At 35.6% G+C, this 19,373-nt stretch overlaps 2 protein-coding genes and 1 long non-coding RNA gene across 38 annotated transcripts in view; 2 read left to right on the top strand and 1 right to left on the bottom strand.

Moving 5' to 3' along the window:
* Positions 1-1,637: 1,637 nt before the first annotated feature.
* Positions 1,638-4,128, top strand: LOC100642810 (glycosylated lysosomal membrane protein). 2 transcript variants are annotated; one of them, XM_003397715.4, is made up of 6 exons: positions 1,638-1,822; positions 2,393-2,650; positions 2,735-2,938; positions 3,013-3,243; positions 3,325-3,617; positions 3,700-4,128. In XM_003397715.4, the coding sequence occupies exons 1-6, from the start codon at positions 1,751-1,753 to the stop codon at positions 3,869-3,871; spliced, it is 1,230 nt and encodes a 409-aa protein (XP_003397763.1). In that variant the 5' UTR covers positions 1,638-1,750; the 3' UTR covers positions 3,872-4,128. The 2 variants fall into 2 exon arrangements, with proteins under 2 accessions (XP_003397763.1, XP_012167115.1); XM_012311725.3 differs by having other exon boundaries at positions 1,667-1,822; positions 2,376-2,650.
* On the bottom strand, positions 3,036-3,730 carry LOC125385625. The gene is made up of 2 exons (XR_007225099.1): positions 3,646-3,730; positions 3,036-3,270 (listed from the first exon to the last, which is right to left on the bottom strand). It is a non-coding gene; the product is annotated as an uncharacterized LOC125385625 (long non-coding RNA).
* Positions 4,129-4,943: 815 nt separating the features above from the next.
* The window catches only part of LOC100642930 (sodium channel protein para), a 68,050-nt gene continuing 53,620 nt past the window's right edge, over positions 4,944-19,373 (top strand). For 29 of the 35 annotated variants that reach the window (XM_048408563.1, XM_048408571.1, XM_048408575.1 and 26 more), the window contains exons 1-3: positions 4,955-6,345; positions 15,990-16,067; positions 17,343-17,877. The gene's annotated coding sequence lies outside the window, so the exon portion shown is untranslated. Of the gene's footprint in view, positions 6,346-15,989; positions 16,068-17,342; positions 17,878-19,373 lie in introns of all 35 variants that reach the window. The other 6 variants (XM_048408570.1, XM_020864547.2, XM_048408553.1 and 3 more) reach the window with 2 other exon arrangements.

Raw genomic sequence — 19,373 nt, 5'->3', positions numbered from 1 at the left:
CGATTACAAGGGTATAAGTAAAAAAACGAAACCTTGCTCTTTGATTTGAAATTTTGATGTTTCATAGTGCTGTACGTGTATCTAATAATTAAAACACAATCTATGCTTTTCGTATTTTATGGCTTAATGAATGCACAGTACATTTATAGACTTTCTTTGTGCGAAATGATCGGGTAATCGAGGTAAGAATAGTATCGACGAATGGAATTTAAGGATCGATGTTTTTGAGATTTTACGCAATCTTCTCCTTTCTCGCGTTTTTGTAAAGGAAAGTATATGGAGGAGATAAAACTAGTTTTCGGACAAGCTACCCGGTACATAGAATGGTTGTATTCTACCGCGGATCCCGACTTCCTCTGACGACCTTCAGCCTTGGTATCGTTAAATCATTGAAGAGCATTGGCCGCGATTGCTTTAAATTGTATGAATAAATTTATTAGAAAAATTACATTTTACGAAACAGGTCAAAGACGCATTAAAAAGATATATTATATTGACATTAAAAAAACCTACTTATATTTAATAGCGTTCGTCATAAAATTTTAAACGTAAGATCTGAATTTTTAATTTTTAAAAATGTTATGCAGAAGAAAACGAGTGAGAACCCAAAGAAACGAAGTTCCTTGAAACGCTAGACGTATGTTCTTACGAACATTCATACGAATGCACGTATATGTGCTTCAGGCGCGGACACTGCTTCGGTCAAGGTCGTAGTCTGCAAGTTAATGCTCTTTTTACACGTTCTCTTTCCTCGGCTGTACACGGTGTCTCGAAAAGGATGCAATTTCTGTCTCTATGTGCGAAATATTATAAGACAACTATTTGTAACTAAATATCATATGATTAAAATGATAAAATACTTTTTAATATTTATGTAGTCGTATTGTCAATATTTTTCATCTGATATAGATTTGACTCCGGAGTATATATCATTGATACGATAATTAATATCTTTCGATATCGATGTTTGCCTTGTCGAAGAGAGAGTTTAATTTTAATATTAAATTTTTTAAACGTGATACTGTGTCGAGGATTGGTAACTCCACCACCGTTGGCGGAATCTAATAGCCAATGGGGTACGAGTTTCCTTCCCTCGGCGCGAAATGCAGCCATATAAAAATCATTTAAATTTTAGCACGGTTTAATGTTTCACCAGAAATGCATTAATACGGTCATGTAAGTATTCGAGTAAGTATATTAATTCATAGCAAATTATTTACTAAATAAATTAAGAAACTATATTAAATTTAATTTGAAAAAAAATATATATGTATATCTTAATAAAATATTCATGTATAGTTTACAAATCTTATCTGAGATTCTTTATTTTAATTAATATCAACGTGTACTTGTTTATTTGATATTATTGTTGCTTCACACAACTATCAATGTGTTTCCTTTGTTTGCTAGACTTTAGATCGTAGCGTCATCTGTGCATAAGTAATAAAATTTGATATACGTTTCAATAAATGTTGGCGAAAATATATAACCATTTACAAATGAAAATTGAATAAAATTTATTTGTATATATACGATACATATTACTATTTTAAGTAAACTTATATGTCGTGAAAGATTCGTTGTACGTTCTCACAAATGCAATCAGACGTGGCGCTGCAAGCAGTGTACATTTAGATCCATTTTGATTCCAGCGATCGAGCTTTAGTAGCAAGCAGACAGTAGCGTCGTTACAAGTTGCAGTAGGATTGTCAGTAAATGTTCTGATTTGGTGTTATACACGTCTGACAGTATGAATAATGTTTTTGTGTTCCTGTTTTTATTCATTACATTAGTAGATATTGGATATTGTACGCAAAGGACTGTAAGTAGCATGATATATTCTTGTTATTAGTTTATTAATAAGAGGAATTCGATTCGATTAATTTGGATCAGCATCTTTTACGAATGTAAAACAAAGGTCGCGCGTAATGTGATTCATCGTTTGATTGTTTTATCTTGTGGGTAGAGTCGATTTAGAAATTATTGTCATGTCTCAGTTCATTGAATGACAATTCGGTAGTAATTGGAAGCAGTACCTTACTTAATGAGGAACACGAGTTCCCGTAACCCATTTATTAATTAACGTGAGAACCCTAATAATCAAGCGATTAATAATGATATAATGTATGGAAATTTAGTGATAAATTTGCTTAAATGATAACAATAACAATAACAATAACATTCGATATATTACACTAAACAAATATATGTTTGTATTTTTTCATAAAAATAAAATAAAATAAAAATTCTACTAATGCTTCATTTAATCATATTGTAGTTAATGTAAAGTATGATATATAGAATTTATAATTACATTAATGCACTACTTAATTATTGAGTTGCAAACAATATATTTACATTTTTTTATATAAAAGAATTTGCCTGGCACTAGTTACGATCATGGCTGAATCATGACTGTGGCACGATATGTAAAGACAGAAATTTGACAACAGTTTATCTAAGAGCTGATGGCCCCAATGACACTTTGCACTATCTGTGGGATTTTGATGGTAATCCATCTGTACTGTTAGCACTTACTTCGCGTTCAGCTACTATGAACATAAATTGGAAGGACTTTCTTCTTAAGAAAAAAGACTCTGTAACATTTACAGAAGAACCTATTTATACTTTTGGAGTAGTTTTTAATAAGGTCAGTATATATGATATCGTAATATATATTGTTTTGTTACCACATTAAACCTTAATAAATTAAGAAAATTAACAATGTTTTTAGATTATAGAATTCAACGACACAAATGACACAGCATTAATAAATATTGCTAATCTTGTAAATACCAACAGTTTACATCCCATGTTTTTCCAATGGGACCGTAAGACTCTAATACAAAATAATGAATTTGTTACATTAAATATGGAGGGTAATTCTTATAACGACAGTATTATGAATATCAGCAGAATGGGAAGCATAAAAGTATCGGTAGGTTATTTTATCATATTAAAAATATACATAAAACTTATAGTTTATTGATGTGTTCTTTATTTACTTTTCAGCTGATGGGATTTTGTTCTCTTGATCACTCAGAATTTATGCCTCACATGTTACATACTGAGAATTCTACCCAAGTTGATATCATTCTTGATCATTTACAAACTAATAAAAGCTTCACTAACAGCAGATTTGCTATCGAGTTGTTGGTAGTAGGTGAAGGAAATCCTGAAGTTCCTATGTTTATTAATCCAAAGAAAAGTTTGGACGATGAACATACACCTGGTATATTTGATGTAATGTATCATGATTTGTTTTCTTTACTAAAATAAATTAATTACGAATTTAATATTATATTAATATTATATTTGTTTTAGGTTGTTGAAGTTAGAACACCACCTTACAAAAGTATGGATAATTATGAGACAGAGGGTGCTTACTTGCAATGGAGACCAGTTTCTTACACAACTGTGTCTAGAGATATAACAGATTCTACAGAAACAATGCAATACCCACCACTAAAAGTATCTAATCACACGAGTACTATCATAGATTCTATGTTATACTGTTACTATGGAGATAAGGTTGACAATTTGCTCACTCAAAGAATCATTGTGTCATTAGGGAGTAAAGGAGATGGTTTCTACAAAAGAACGTACTATTCTACATGGTAATTTTATTTCAATAAATATTCTTACCTTTATCTTAATAAGATTTTGAAAATGAATACGTGACATTAATATCCTTTCCAGGACATTCTTGATTGGGTATGGTACACCACCTGAGGAACAATTTTCTTATTTAGTAATCATGATCATTTCAATTGGTCTTGGTCTCCCACTAATTATTTTGTTAGCAATAGGCTTATATTTTTGTATTTACAAACTGCCGAAACGAAGTGGCCAGGCATATTTGAATCAGTGAAAATGTGTATGTGAATTGTACAAAATTTTTAACCGCGTGATATTTGATAGAAATCCGTGCACGTTTAGTTGCATTATGGACAAACCACCGTTAAATATTACAAAAAGAATTTTCCTATATTTATACATAGCACATATATTTTTTACACACATTTTCAAATTGATATAAATCAATTTGAGGTATATATTAATGCAATGCATATAAATTATTCTGTACAAATTTATACATAGGTCATTAATAAACTAGAAAAAAAGCAATTTATAAGGATTACTTTTTAAACCAGAAACGTGTATACACTCCATATATGATACTTTACAACATTTCAAAATATTTAAATGGAAATTTTATTAAAAAGATATCCAAAATGTAAAATACAGATAAAACACAAATAAAAAGGATTATAGATCAATACCAAGAAATAAATTTTTCGAAAATACTTTTGTAGAAACGTGAAAAATTGCACGATATCATAATGGCGACGCGTGTCGAGGTGACAGTAAGATTGCAGCACGATCGGTGACCAATAGGTAGTTCCTTAAGGAAAGGCTTGCAGCTTACGGTACGGGTGAGCTTGTAGAGACGGTTGGTTACTGTGAAAGGCGGCAAGCGAATGTTTTTAGGCGAAGGTAGTAAGGGTGGTGCGGTGTGGTACCGTGTTTTTCGCTATCACAGGGGTGGCGGGTGAGGTGCTGTCAGTGGAAGGGTAAATTTTCATTGATCCGTTCGTGGTACGGAAGCAAGGGGCGTACGAATTTACGAATCCTAACCGTGATATTGACTTCGTACTCTTTTTTGTTTCGAATCGAAGTTACGATCGAAAGAAAATTTCCATCCGCCGAGCTGTGGTTTCCATCATGGACCGCGCTCGCGCGAGAACGTCATGGTGGAGGAACGAGCGGAACGCCGAGGAACGGGATGGATCAAAGGTTCATAGAGAAGAAGCGTATACCGCAATTGTCATTGGGTGAGTACGGATTTGTAGTTGCGACAGTCTCTCGCGCAGGTTCGTTGAGCGTGGTGGGTGGTCAGATAGGGTGGGGGGGTTGGTTCATGTAGAGGCGTTACGAATGGTGCGGATATATAGTGGGGCGCCTCGAAACTAGTTCTCGTGGAGTCCGCTGCGCGAGATTGGCGCGTGGCGGTGCAATAACGTCCGCGTCGGGTTTGTCTAATCGTGACACAGTCCTCGAGAGAAGCTTTTCATCTAGTAAAAAGAGTGCACCAGACAGGGAGTGTTCTAAGAGACTCAGACTCAGTGTTAACGGGGGACTGGTGAACGGTAGTGAATTCCCGTGGTCAGGTTAGTTGGATAAAAGTAAAGGGGTTGAAGGTAGGAACGCGGACGAAGAAGAGACGTCGACAAGCGGGGGAGAGTGCTAGTGGCAACTAAGTGAGCGAGATAGGTTCAACAGAAAGGAAAAGGGTGTGAGCGGGAAAGAGACAGACAGTCAGTCGAAGGGGAAGGGGGGATTTACAGGGGGTGAAGAAAGAGTGAGAAAGTGTTAGGTTGGTATATAGTGGTAAAGGGAAACAGAGGAACCGAGACGCGCGCGCGCGTCTATGTGCCAGAAGGAACTGACAGACAAAGGAAGTGGAAAGGACTCGGTCGGTCCTTCGGTCAGGAAAGTTAAGGGTACGAAGGACGGTAGGAAGGTAGGAAAGACGGAAGGATCGTAGTCAGACGAAGCTGCGTTACGGGGCGACAGAATTACGAGTGATAGAACGCGTCGGGTCTGTCCCCCAGGAAGGGACCGTCGCGCGCAACGCGATCAATTTTCGTTGCGACGCGGGCGGCGAGACTGGAGGAAAGGAAGAAATGACGACTGCAGCAAGATACCGATAACCGGCCAGATAATGTTGTCGCAGAGCAAGTTTTACGCTCTCTTTATCCACTACACGTTTGTGTAGCGCGACACGGGGCGGGTCCTTGCCGCTGCGGTGAAGTACAGAGGTGCCGGAAGAGGAGGTGGAGGCGCGAGGAGAACAAAGGATACGAAGAAGAGGAAGAAGAAGAAGAAGCGGAAGAACGAAGGAAAGCAGTAAGAGAATCGAAGATATAAGATAAGGGAACGGAGATATTCGTTTGGAATTTTCCGAGGAAAGTCACGAAGCTACGTCGTGATTCGTACGTCATTTATAATTATAGCGGAGGAAGAAACAGAAAAAAGGAAAGAAACGAGCGAGAAACGAAAGAGAAAACGAAGAGAGCAAGAGAAAGGAAAGAGACACACACTACACACACGCACGCATACAGAAAAGACAGAAAAGTTTGTCGTCGTACGGTGTGTTCAGTTTACAGTGTCGTTGCTTGGTAGTGTGCTACCCTTGCCGAAGCTGAACAAGTAAGGCCCGCGGAGGTATCTCAGAACCCGCCCCTCCTCGACGTCGCAGTGCCTCTTCTCCATATCGCTACGTCGTGCTTCTTTTCGTTCAAGCCGCGACTATCCCTACGCTAACGGAGAAACTCCTCGACCGTAAGTGAAAAAAGATTCGAACAGTTTTAGTATATCTCCTCTGTGCATCTGAATCGATCTGAACTTCCTTTTTATTCGATAATAATTGAAGTTATCAGGACGGTTCACGTGAGTGGACGAGTTGGCTAGGGTAAACAGCGTGTAAGGTATTTCGTTGATTTTACCACTTGGTGACCGCGTGCGCTACCTCTGAGGAGGCGCTAATGGCGCTACCTTGCAGCCCAACCACATAACGAATAATCGTTGTCGCAACATAGATTTCTATACATCTCTGTTACTTTTTTCTATGCTTTAATCGCCATTGAAATTTTTCATTTCACCGCCGTATACTATGGCGACTCGTGCTGTGACGTAAAAAATATATTCGTCTCCCTCGTTCTGTTCCTCTTTCTTCCTCTCACTATATGTATATACAGACATATATGTATAATCAATTACCGTGACCACCGTACAGTTTCGATTAGGTTGGACACGATAGCACGAATCGAATTGTAAGGTGACATATACGTATACGGCAGCAGACATACATATACACATACAAAGCACGCACATACAAATGACATATATCTACGTATAGCGTGACGCGCGACTGCTGTTCCATTCTCGATATATCGATCGATAACTGCCTCGGTCAGGGATCAGTCAGGGGTTCACTCTCGCGATGACGATAAGCGCTTGCTCTTCTTCTTTGCTCTCTCTTCTCGAGATTAGTCGCACGTGAAATAGCTTCGGTTGCCTTTGTGTTCGTGGTCGACGAAGGTCGTATTTGCCGGCGCGCACACTACACTTCGGTTATATCGTGTTCTTTCGCTCCCGTCTATGCTCGGCTTGTGTTCTTGTGTGTCTCGTGATGACCTTCCTCCGCGCGAAAATTGCCGGTCAATACGACGTGCACGATCCGCTTAAAAGTCGTGCCATGGTATCGATCACCGCCTCGTGCACGACCACCAGGCTCATTGTGACTTTCCTTGATGTGAAGGAAACGCGTGAATCGTGCCTACTTCGGATCTCGATCCTTCGAGAATGATCTTCGGCGAGTCCTCAATCGGCGAACATTCAATCTTTCGGTAGAAATTCATTGTACTCCTATATTGCTTATGCACGTTGAAAATGTCACAGCTATGTTTTTATGTTTGTTTCTGTCATTAAAGATAGGAATTTGAATTTAGTTAAGAAATACAGAGATATTTGGATACGATATATTAAAATATATCAGTAAGAGGCTATTATTAAACAGAATTGAATTAGAGATGGTATAAAATCAGATGGGTTAAAAATTAGATTATTTTTATGTTCGTTGGTTCGTTGGTTGCTTGTGAAGTTCTGAATATGTATATATAAAATTAAATGCTACACGTGTGTCTCATAGAATCATATTATAGAATATTATAGAATCATATATAGAATCATAAAATTTGATGAACTATTTAGCTTAATAAATAAAAGATCGATAGAGTATAGCCGTGTAATGTCAAAGGTCGTATCAAAGCTACATTGTCTGTAGCTCAAAGGAAGCGTATTTTCCCGTCCGTTCGTCGTGCGAGAAAAGCGTGACGTCAAAGTCGATTTCTTCGACTTAAACGTTCCCTTGCGGTCTGGAAACCCTCTGCCTTTTCTTTTATCCCTGATATTTCGATTCATTAACGTAATTCTTGTAAACGTGTTATTTGGCATTTGGTATGCAACAGTTTAGCGATTCAGTCAGCTGATTATTATTATAAATGTATAATAAGAGTCACCGTGAAAGTCGAAGAAAGAATTGCTATTTAAAAATTCGTAATCTTGAGAATTCTTGCTACTTGAAAATGGCAATTTGTAGCTTTCGAGAAACATGGTCTTTCAGTTCGTAATTTTCTAGGACCGTGATTTCAGGCCATACAATCTTCCAGAATTGTGATTTCGAGGCTTTCAATATTCTGAAATTACTATTCTGAGATTAGTCTCTATTCGAGGGTTGTAATTCTGGTACTAATGATTCTCAGCGATTTTAATTAAAATTTATGCAGCTTTGGAATATATATATATAAGACAGTCATTATTCTTAAGAACTTAAATATCAAAGTTTATAGTTTTTGCTAAAAGTAAAGTTTGAATTTCAAAGTTTATAACCGTAAATAAATTTTACAAATTTTAAATATGTCCTAAATATTATCGTCTTAACATTCTTTTTCTAAAAATATCCGAAATACGAATTTAAAAATTTATCCTCCACGAGAATCCTAATTACTAAGTTACCACATAATCCTAATAATGCCACTGCTAATCACAGTTATTAAATTACTAGTAATTACCAATAATGCTCTATATCTCTAGCCATACTAATTACTGAATTTGTAATCGAATTATCAATCTGAAAATCTTTGTTTCTTAAAAATCTTACTTAATCCAATCGAGTTCGTTATCCTTATATCAGCGATTAGAGAATTTCTCAATTTCTCCCCAGGAGCGATGATGATTCTGCAGGAGGTCTGCAAGTAGGATATAACTGGAGGCCTCGCATAGAAATGCTTTGATGGAACGTACAAAGCGATTTTTGTCGTAGTCACGTAGTCGCGTTCATAGTAGAGGTAGTATCTAGAATAGGGAGTTTAAAGATAACCTCTTTCGACGGTGATCCGTATCTTTCTGATCCTGAATGCGCCATGATAAGCAACGGCGCTACAAAAGCGCACGCATGCGCAATACGAACGACGAGGGTAAAAGAAGGAGGAAGATTTTGCAGGGCAAGCGTTGAGCAAACGCAACAGGTGCGATATGCTCCGCATGACGTTTTAAGTAGAACTGCATCCGAAACGAGTATGCGTGAACTTTTCTAAAGCTTATAATATGCATATTAAGGTATTTCTGGGATTTCTGGCCCTCGTGTATCCATGCTCCTATGTAATTATTCGTAGAATTGGTACCAGACTGAGTGGAGTTAATCTTTTATAATCTGGTACACTTGGAACTAGTCCAATGTCGAATAAGATTAATAAACGTGAATAATTGTTGAGAGAGTAATTTTAGAATTTTTACTTATTTTCAATATTTTTTTGGTAACTTCTTTAACATTCAAATATTTTCAGTAACTTTTTAATATATTTAATTTACATTTTGTCACTTTTTAGTAAATTTAATTGTTTTCAAGTTAGGGTTTCAGTACGAATATTGATACGTGGCCAAATAGAAATTAGAAAATGTTGATAACTAGATCGTTCTTTATAAAACAGCTTTCGAATTGTAAGATATTAAAATATCAGGCAGTCATGTTCTCGATGCCCAAGTTTAACCTAATGGGATTATTGAATTTGTCATTTCGATCGAGTATAATATCGAATGTAATATAATTATAACTTGGAAAAATGACATATCACAATTTATTGTGGTTCAATCGAAGGTCTAAATGTTCTATCTTATTCCTCCAGTTCTATAATAAGAAAAACGATAACTTGGTTCGCTTTTTCGGTCGATCTAATATTAGTCCATAGACAAAGGGGGCGAATTGTCCAGGAAGGGCTAACATACTTCCTCTAGGGGAGGAAGATATCGAAGTATATAGAGAAAATGATGCAGGGTTCAAGGTTCTATCGATTGATGAAGAACACTTGATCGAGATCCCATCTCGCTGTAGGCTGGTGTTCCGAGGTGTAACGGCAAGTGAAAATCCGTGAGAGAAGTCAGGCGTTAGGCAGGCAGGCAGGCAGGCAAACGGGCAATCGATCGATTGTCCTCGCAAGAACGCATGGCCCTGTTCTGCACTATACTTTAGCTACAGATATACTTTGTCTTTTGTGGGTCGTGTCAGTGCTGCTGATGCCGTGAGAGCAACAATTTGTACTATGTACTTAATATTTTTGTTAGTATCGTGACATACTTTTGAAATAGTATACACGTAGTAGTATACACGTCATTGAAATATGACGATATTATTTCTGGAAATATAAGTTTAAGTATTATATTATATTTTTAGCTATACATATATTTAGCTATGATTTCTTCGGTTGGATTTTTTATTCGATGAAATATTCTATTTAAATGAAAAAATAATTCATAATTAATGTATAACGTATAATGTAGTACTATATTTTTAAAAAAGGCACAGTAATTTACATAATTAATACTTTTATTATTTAAATTTCATTTTCGTTTAAGATATGAGCAATTTTCTGGCAATTTTATATAACTGAATTCCCTATATTAATTGTTTTAATTGATTTTGAGATATTTGAAGGTTTTAGAAATTTGTTTAAATGTCGATCGAAAAGTTAGTTATTGCGAACCTATATATGCGTTAATGATTATCGATTCTGGCTTCTAATACGACTATTCTAACGATAATAATCTTTTGGATGTCACGCTAAAACAGTAGGCGCACCCAATAGTTATCGCTATTATGTCGTCCACCATTGGCGGTGCAAAGTAACTTTGTACTACTGCCACGCGAACTTTTATCATCTTCGACTTGCAACTTGTTCTTCGCAGCTTGTGAAGTAAAACGTTTATGTGACTCTATTATATTATAATATAGTACTCTAGCTATAGTAGAAAGCTTAAGTAATTTCTTAACGTTGTTTACTATATTTGAAAATTATAAACCAGATTAAAATCATATGGTTCATGTCAAAATCATATGGTTAACTATTATGAATGTTTTTCTTATCGGCAATATGATCTCTAATGCTAATTTTACTTCAGACATTACGTTCTAAATTTTAAGATTTCAGTTTTTTATTTTATTGAAATTTCATTCAAAATTTTACGATACGAGTTCTTCAACCGTTTGCATTGTAAATTTAGGAATTACAATCTTTTGCTTTCGTAAGTCTAAAAATTACAATATCATAATTTCAATTTTTCAGAACTTAATAATTATGTAGAATTGATGAAATTTTTATGACGAGGAGTATAAAAATATTAGGTGATTATATCAATTGATAAATTCAAATTTCTGTATAACCCGTGTACAACGTATGAACAAATTATATATTTATAGAATCTATAATCTAGAATTTAGAATCTAGAATCTAGAATCTAGAATCTTCCAACTTATGTGCTACATATTTATTTAAATTCATTACAGAGAAAAGAACAGTTTTCAAGTTTCCCATATATCGTTCCCACACTGTGCTATTCGCTTCTAACTGTATCCGAATCATACCTATATTCCAAGCATCAAATTCTTCTACTCTAGACTATATACCATTTCTTAATTACTACAAATTTACAATTAAACACGTTTAAAATGTACAGTCTTTTTGCGATTTCAACATGATTATTCTCATTCCCCAGATTACAATCACGTACAAGCTCTCCAATCCTCTTTGTAGTCACGACGTATTATTTCTTCCAATTTCGCTCAATTCTTCCCAGTATAGTTTCCAGTTCATGCCAAACGACCTACATACATCGTCCACTTCCGACTCATCCGAGCGTCCGGTAGCCGGAGTTTCCGCCACGGATAGGAGGATGATATACCATATATGGAATTAGATGTTGGAGAAAATTCCTAAAAGTCGTATGTTATAAATACATATATGGAAGAATAGATCAGATCATTCTTATTCAGCCTTCGGAGTGTGTTTTTGCCATTTTCAATCCTTGGCATTGGTGGATGTGGGTTCGAGGAATAGCCTCCAAGGATGGTGGTGGTAACGACGGTGCGGCGACGGTAGCGTCAGCGCTCGTTGTCATGACAACGTTTTTCCGCAACGTACCCGGCCTGGTTCGTGACGTCACGCAACGTCGGTATCGGTGTCGGCGTCGGGTCGCTGCTGTGCCACATCACAACGTGGAGAAAACGGTTTCCCGTCGCCGTTCCTCTTCGATGGCGCCACTGTGCTCTCTGGTGTTCCATCAAGATGGCAGCCGTGCAATTACAGGGAATGCAGTGGTCGCCACCAATTGCACGATACCTATCGTTTCACCTGCGATGGAACAAGTTCCACAGAGAGATTATCTTTCTCTGTTCGACTTCCAACCACAACAAGAGTTTGTTTCGCCTATGGCGGTTTAAGAAAGAGGGATATGTGGAAGGGAGTTTCAGGCGATCGACTTTTTAAACCACGGGTTAGGGATTTACACGGCCGAGGTTTGGCTCGATTCATGCCAGCATTCGAAGTAGATCATGCATTCGTTTCGGACCACTATATGCATCGGGACTCGCTTATTGATCCGCGATTCGAGCTTTCGAAAAGACCGTTTGGAACAGTCTCTCCCAACGACGTTTCTGTTACATTCGATTGTTCATACAATGGTTTTATATTGAGAGTAATCTAGATGGTATACATTTTACAAAGAATAGAATTCGAGACTAGAATATTTAAATATTTGGGATATTTTATTTTAAACATCCACTAAGATATTCAATTTTACATATTTATCATCATATTATATTATGGTATATCGATAGAATTTTTGTTTAATTTTAAATATTTATTCCTTGATGAATATACACGATGGCGTTAAAGTTTCCACATGCATAGGATAATGATTTTTCGAATATCTTCTATAATTTTTCATGTAAAGTATTTTTATGTATGGGGACTTTTGCTCCATTCTATAGTGTTTCCATCTACTCTATAAATATTTGTAATGTGGCAATTCTTATAAATTGTCATTTCTGAAGCGTCCTTGCAATTTTATACTCCGTACACATACACAGACGCACACAAAAAAACTGAGTGTTTAGACTCTTTAACGGGGAGCTCTTGTAACGTCGAATGCTTTTGTTGATTTCTCGATGAAGGCTGATTTACCGTAGACATACCTGACCCCGTTTCTCTCTAGCCTGCGTGTTGGCAGAGTGCCGTTTTTATTGTAGTCATATATCCGCAGGATAAAAGCTGCAATAAGCAATTAAATTGAGCTTCATCGCATTCCATGTCGCCGGATTATGTATCTTCTTTTCCATAATGTTTATTGCACTTTTCATGATACGTCCAATATCTTAGTATATAGATATCTCAACTTCTTTACACACAAGTCATTTACTTCAAAATTTATTCAGGCTAAGGAAGATAATTATTGCGTATCTTTCTGAAAAAAGTAACGAATACGTATGTGAGCATTCGACGTTAAGAAATTTCGTATGCTTGGGAATATTTATTAATGATGAGATCTATTCTATCTCTTGAATAAAAGAAAATGTAGATATATAGGTGTTCCCATTCAGAAGTCTCAGGGTGATCTCCGTTTATGGTAAAAATTTGATAAAAATTGGGAATTTGGATTGCGTGTATTTTTCATTAAAATTTTTAATAAATCAGTAGTTTGTATTTCCTTTCTCACATAAAGTGTAAAGGCGAATGATATTCCTTTATATTTCCATGAATGTTTTCGTATATTTCAATTATTTTTTAATTTTCGAACAAATATAATATAAAGGTTTTTTGAAGTTTCTGTGCTGACATTAAAAAATTAATTGTTATCTGTTTCTCATTTTTCCAACTGGATTTAATTCTTTAGTATCAAACTGAAATGATGATAAAAAATTAATGAAACAACGGAAGGCTAAATAGCTTCTACAAATAATTTTGTTAAAAGTATTGTAAGATTAAAAAATTTCTGTACGTAATTCATATATAAGATTGTTTGCAACAAATAATCAAGTTGTGTCGAGGTTATACCTACTGTTCTTTTACATAGATATATACATAGATATATTACAACGTGTCAAATTGAAACAAGGAACGAATGAGGATTAAACTATCCATCATTCGGATTAAACATTTGCATGATATTGAACGTTATACATGTGATAACTAGTCCAGCTTTTCTATAGATCGATGTTGCTAACCTTCTTTGAAACGCGCGACACCCTTTTATAATAACCAAATAACCCGCAATTCCTTACATTTGCATAAAAAGAACATTTCTAATATGTTTATATACTATCGACTACGATCGCTAGTAAAATATCTTAATACAATCGTATTACAGTAACCATGAAGTTTCCACTCTCTTACTCGCGATACTTTTGCTATAACAAGCTTCAAGAACATCTGAGAAAAATTCTCCCATACCTAGCAACATTGCTATTCTATTATTTCTTTCTTAAATCATACATATTCAAGATATTTTTTAATAAAAACAAAACTTCTTTTTATAGTATTTCAAAGATTTCATTTCACAAAGAAGGGTAAAATTCCTCTTGCCTACGGATAGTTAATATTACAATCTTGTATAAAAATAATTTCTACTGGAAAGAAAGAAACTCAAACTCAAAGGGATTCAAACGTAACATTTCGTTTGCCTGCAGAGAATTAATTAACATTTTTTATAATTACAAACCAAAAATGTCCGTTAGAAAATCTCGCGCTACTCCCTCAGAACTTCGCAATCGTCAGATTTAGCGGTCCGGAATTAAAACGAATAAAATTGCACGCTGGTGCAATTAGCGTAATCGAATTAAGTTGCAATTCTCCTGTGTGGTACGTATTGCTAGTTGGTGGTCGTCCTTAAATTGCCTCGGGCATCTTCGTCCTTCCTCGGGCGGCTACTCGGCGCTGTCCGATCCTGCGTATACCCGTACCACTGGCAATCAACCGTTCACTCTTACTTTTCCTGGTTTGCGTATGGGCGCGCGCGGGTTCGCCCGTTGGCGCCGCGACGACGACACCGATGCATAAGCGCGTGACCGAGTTCCGGCGGAATATGATCGACCGCACGAAACTCGGTCAAAGACCACCGACACCCTTCCTCGAGCCGCCTCTATATCGCATGCTCCGTGTAAATTTTTGTTGTCGTGAATATGCGTGAACACGCCGCACTCTTTCACGAACGACAAAACTCTCGAGTGGCCGCTCGCTGCCAAAAGATATTCCGCCCGAAAACGTCGCGTATACGTATACGATCCTCGAGGCTGATTTAAGTTTTTCATTTCTCATTCTTTCTTCTTTTTTTTATTATTATTTCTGCCTTTATTTTTTTATGAGCTTTTTGTTTGTTGAATTATAGATTGATGTTATTTAGAGGGGTTCGGAGGAAGAGTGATACGAGTGATGAAATTTTCGATTCGAGGAAACCGTGCTTTATGTTAATTTGTTTAAATTTGTTGCAAATGTTTCGGTTTAATGGTAAAATATCTTTCTTCCTAATGTTTTGCGATATATGTATAAAATTATACTTTTGGTACATACATCTTTAGTGTGTAGAATTTTGCCACGTTAGAGAACCAAGAACCCGGGTTTGGTATATTATAATATCTTCTCTAACAATTAATATTACATACCTTATGTAATTAAAAATACTATAAGATTGCGTATACCATCCAAAATATGTATTACAAAATTCTGATACTATGATTAAAATTTTGTTTCCAACGTTAAAACAGCTATACCTTGTCTGTGAGAAATCTGTATGCTTGCAAATATTAAGATATCTTTCTATATGTAATTATAAAGATTTGAAAATTCATAACTAAATTCTCTGGATAAATATGGATATTACAGTTCCTTGTATCTGTATATTATTACTTCGTTTTGGAAAATATACCACTTTTCAAGTTTTTCATTCATTGTAAAAATGTATAAAAATTTTTATCATGTATCGTAACAGTTTGGGTATGCTGAATGTTATTTGCGAATTTCTATGGGTGTATTATGGGTGGTTATTAAAGAAGTGCATTGAATTTTGGTTTCTTATGCAGATTTTTGCTTCTGTTGTAGATAAGTATCGATCGACTCGAAGATCAGACTATGTTATTTCGAATAACGGATTGATCACACCCGTCGCTTCATTCACACGTGAGTATGACACGAATGGGTATATGAAGAATGTGGATGTGGTCTTATATGTTTTCTATATGCACTTTTTAAGAAAATATTTGATAAGTAATTTGGAGGTACATACTTGGAGATAAAAATACAATCTTTCTTATCAATAATTCTAATAAATAATTGTTGTGCAACTATTTAAACGATACATGAGTCGACTTTTGAACGAAGTATTGTGCCTGTTCACTGATGGTACGAATCTACTTCCACTCAACAGTGAACAACAGTCCACAGTAGTTTACTCTCCTCATCAGACAACGCGAAATGTTAGTCGCAATATTAGAATAGTCTTTTCGCAAAAAAAATTATACAACATAGAATTCTGAAAGTTTTAAATATTATATTAAAATAGCTTTTTTCAGGGTATTATTCACTATATAAACTTAGTTTTAAACAAATGTGTATCATAAAATTCCTAGAGAATTTCAAAATCTATAGATACAATATTAATACAACTGTTTCACTATATTATTCAGTACAATATTTATATATACATGTACCATATGTAGCAATCCTAAGAGAATTACAAATTTCTTCAGAAAATTTCATAATTCTTAAGACTACGTTAGAATACATTAAATATATTACTTTCTGCGTACATTTTTACAAACACGTACCATAAAATTTCATGAAAATTCTCCTCATAAAATCCCAAAAACTGTTGGTACAACACGGCCATAACATTATACACTGCATAATCTCACACTTCCACAAATATAATACCATAAAATTGTGTAGACTTTTGCTACATTAGAAAATTAAAAACCAAGAACCTTATATTACAATACTCCTTTTTAACAATTAACATTATACGTTCTACAAACCTAAAAACACCACGAAATTGCCTATGCTATTACAAACATATACAATGACTACAAAAAGTATTTGCACATGTTCTTATCTTCCAATAAAGCGATTCTTATCAAATTCTATTATTACATATTTTCATAATATGTAATCATAAGAGAGTACTGCTAAATGGTACGAAATTTAATATACTTGGACTTTATTGATTATTATATTGGTACAATAAATACAATAACGTGTAAATACTTTTCGCAGCTACTGAAAGATTTCTTATCATATATTCATACATATTAATTGTAAAAATACAAGAATTCCTTATAAGATTCTAAAAAATTTAAACATCAAGAGAGCGTCCCATCTTCCCCGAAGCAAGAAACAATAAAAGACCAAATCATTTTAGAAGCAACTGAAAAATACAGTGGTGTATTCGAATCGCAGGTCGGACATGAAAAATCTTGGTTCGCGTTGGACGGTCCCCGACATAGCACGCACTGCCGCAGCGCGTTCGTCATTTCTCGTCGCCATTTCGTCGGAACGAGATTTAGGTAGCAGCAACAGTAACATCATCATCAACGATAGGAGCAGCAGCAGTATTAGCGTTAAAGTCAGAAGAAGCATCGTTAGAAGTAGCGGTAGTGTGCGCAGTAAGGAAAATATTATCAGAGGCGTCACGGCGATCGAGAAGAATAAGAGGGAAACGAAGAGCATCGGTAGATCGGCAGTCGACGTGCTGCACGAGTCGCATTTATCCGTCCGATCGTACGTAACGGCGTCGTCAAATCGGTTCGACGGCACGACGCATTCCGAATCGACGCCCACGTACCGGCCTCTAGCCGGCAAGTCGCGCGGTTCCCAGCATCGGTCTCGTCCTCGTCAGCCACAGCCGCAGCCACCACAGCAGCCACTCTATTACCCCCCCGCATCGTGGGATACGCGCACATTACACTTCAGGAACTGTTAGCACCGATCAAAAGTGAGTATCTTCTGGAATTGAAGCACGTTAGATTGGAAATGATATACAATCAGAGTTAAAAGCGAGTATATACCATACTAAAATGAGTACAATATTTAATTGCCTGTATACGATAGACTTATTTTGTACTGTTATATGTTCTTGTACTATTCGTTTGTATTAATACATACAGTGTATATGTTTTCATCGAGTTTCAATTTATGCAGAGTATGTGTAAGAGTTTTTGAATAAATTTGGCAACTTCAAGGTGTATACTCACTTTTCACAGAGTATTCACTGTTCTCGTGTTTCGATCGGTCGTAGTTTTAGTGGTACGTTGCTCTTTGTTCAGAAACCCGAACAATATTTGTAAAATAAACGATAGGCTATTAAGAGGCTCGTCACCGTCTCGTCAGTGTATGAAGTGGAATTGGTGCGCTGCTTGAGAGACTATCTCGTTCGTAATGTTTAAAGGAGCGTTCAGAGAATCAGTATTATTGTCAATATTTAAGGTTCTTAACACTATCGGTACCCTCGACGATCAATTTCGTATGTTGTTGATACACCTTGTTGAGAACCTTAAATACTGACAATGATATTGACTGTTTAAACGTTCTTTAGGTTGTTAATATACTTTTTTTTGCTATTAGTCTGTGTTATACTGTTTGGAAATCTTCCAGTAATCTTCTAAATCTTTTCACCAGAAAAAGCGATAGTTTGTATGTATAAGCTCGAAGACATCAATTTTCCGGTGCATATTTATTAAGAATTTCCTCTTCTATTTGATTGATATGTACTATCTTCCTTTACAATTCTCAATCCTTATCTTTCCTTCATCGTATAAGTCGAACTTCATTCATTTGTTGCATTTGGGGGACATGGTTTATATGACTAGAATTCATATAAATTTATTTATTTTTTCTACTGATATAACAGGAGTTAACGTTCGCATAATGAGATTCAACCGGCAAGAATTCTTTTGATCGGATAATAATTACAAGAAATAAATACTCGTATACAGACTACTAGAAAGAAGGACTCCGAATTTGAAAGGTAGTTAGTACTCTTCAAACAGAGGAAAAAGTCCTGATAAATATATATTATATAACTATGTATAAACAAATTTTTGTTCAGATTGTGGATTATTATAAGATGAATTGTTTTACTATTTCTTTTTTTAATGATTATAAAAGATTTTCTAATCACCTAACATATTCGAATTAAAAAAAGAAAAAAAATACAAAACGCCTAGTAAAATAGTCAAAAGAGGATAAAAAATTTGTGATAGCGTAAAGTAATGGTAAAAAATTTCTAAAGATTTTGAAAGCTGGTAAGGAACATATTAAGAGGAGAAATCGATGGTAGTTGGTAGTTGGTTCAAACTAGGTTGAATATTGAGGTATGGTACAGCTAGGATGAGAGATATTTCAGAATCTCAAGGTTGTCATCCTCATCACGTGCTAGAGGCGATTTTCTGCTCACGTTTTTGGAATTCTGTTGTGTATATTTTAGAGTTT

Source organism: Bombus terrestris, chromosome 9 (genome assembly GCF_910591885.1).
Source record: "Bombus terrestris chromosome 9, iyBomTerr1.2, whole genome shotgun sequence".
NCBI lineage: Eukaryota > Metazoa > Arthropoda > Insecta > Hymenoptera > Apidae > Bombus > Bombus terrestris.
Note: the sequence above shows the minus strand (reverse complement) of the source record. Positions and strands in the feature narration are given on the sequence as shown.

Bases quoted from the DNA above. Each gene is read 5' to 3' on its own strand.
- LOC100642810 (XM_003397715.4), top strand. From the start codon at position 1,751: ATGAATAATGTTTTTGTGTTCCTGTTTTTATTCATTACATTAGTAGAT. The intron at 2,651-2,734 runs GTCAGTATATAT...CAATGTTTTTAG, and splicing joins TTGGAGTAGTTTTTAATAAG to ATTATAGAATTCAACGACAC. The intron at 3,618-3,699 runs GTAATTTTATTT...TATCCTTTCCAG, and splicing joins AGAACGTACTATTCTACATG to GACATTCTTGATTGGGTATG.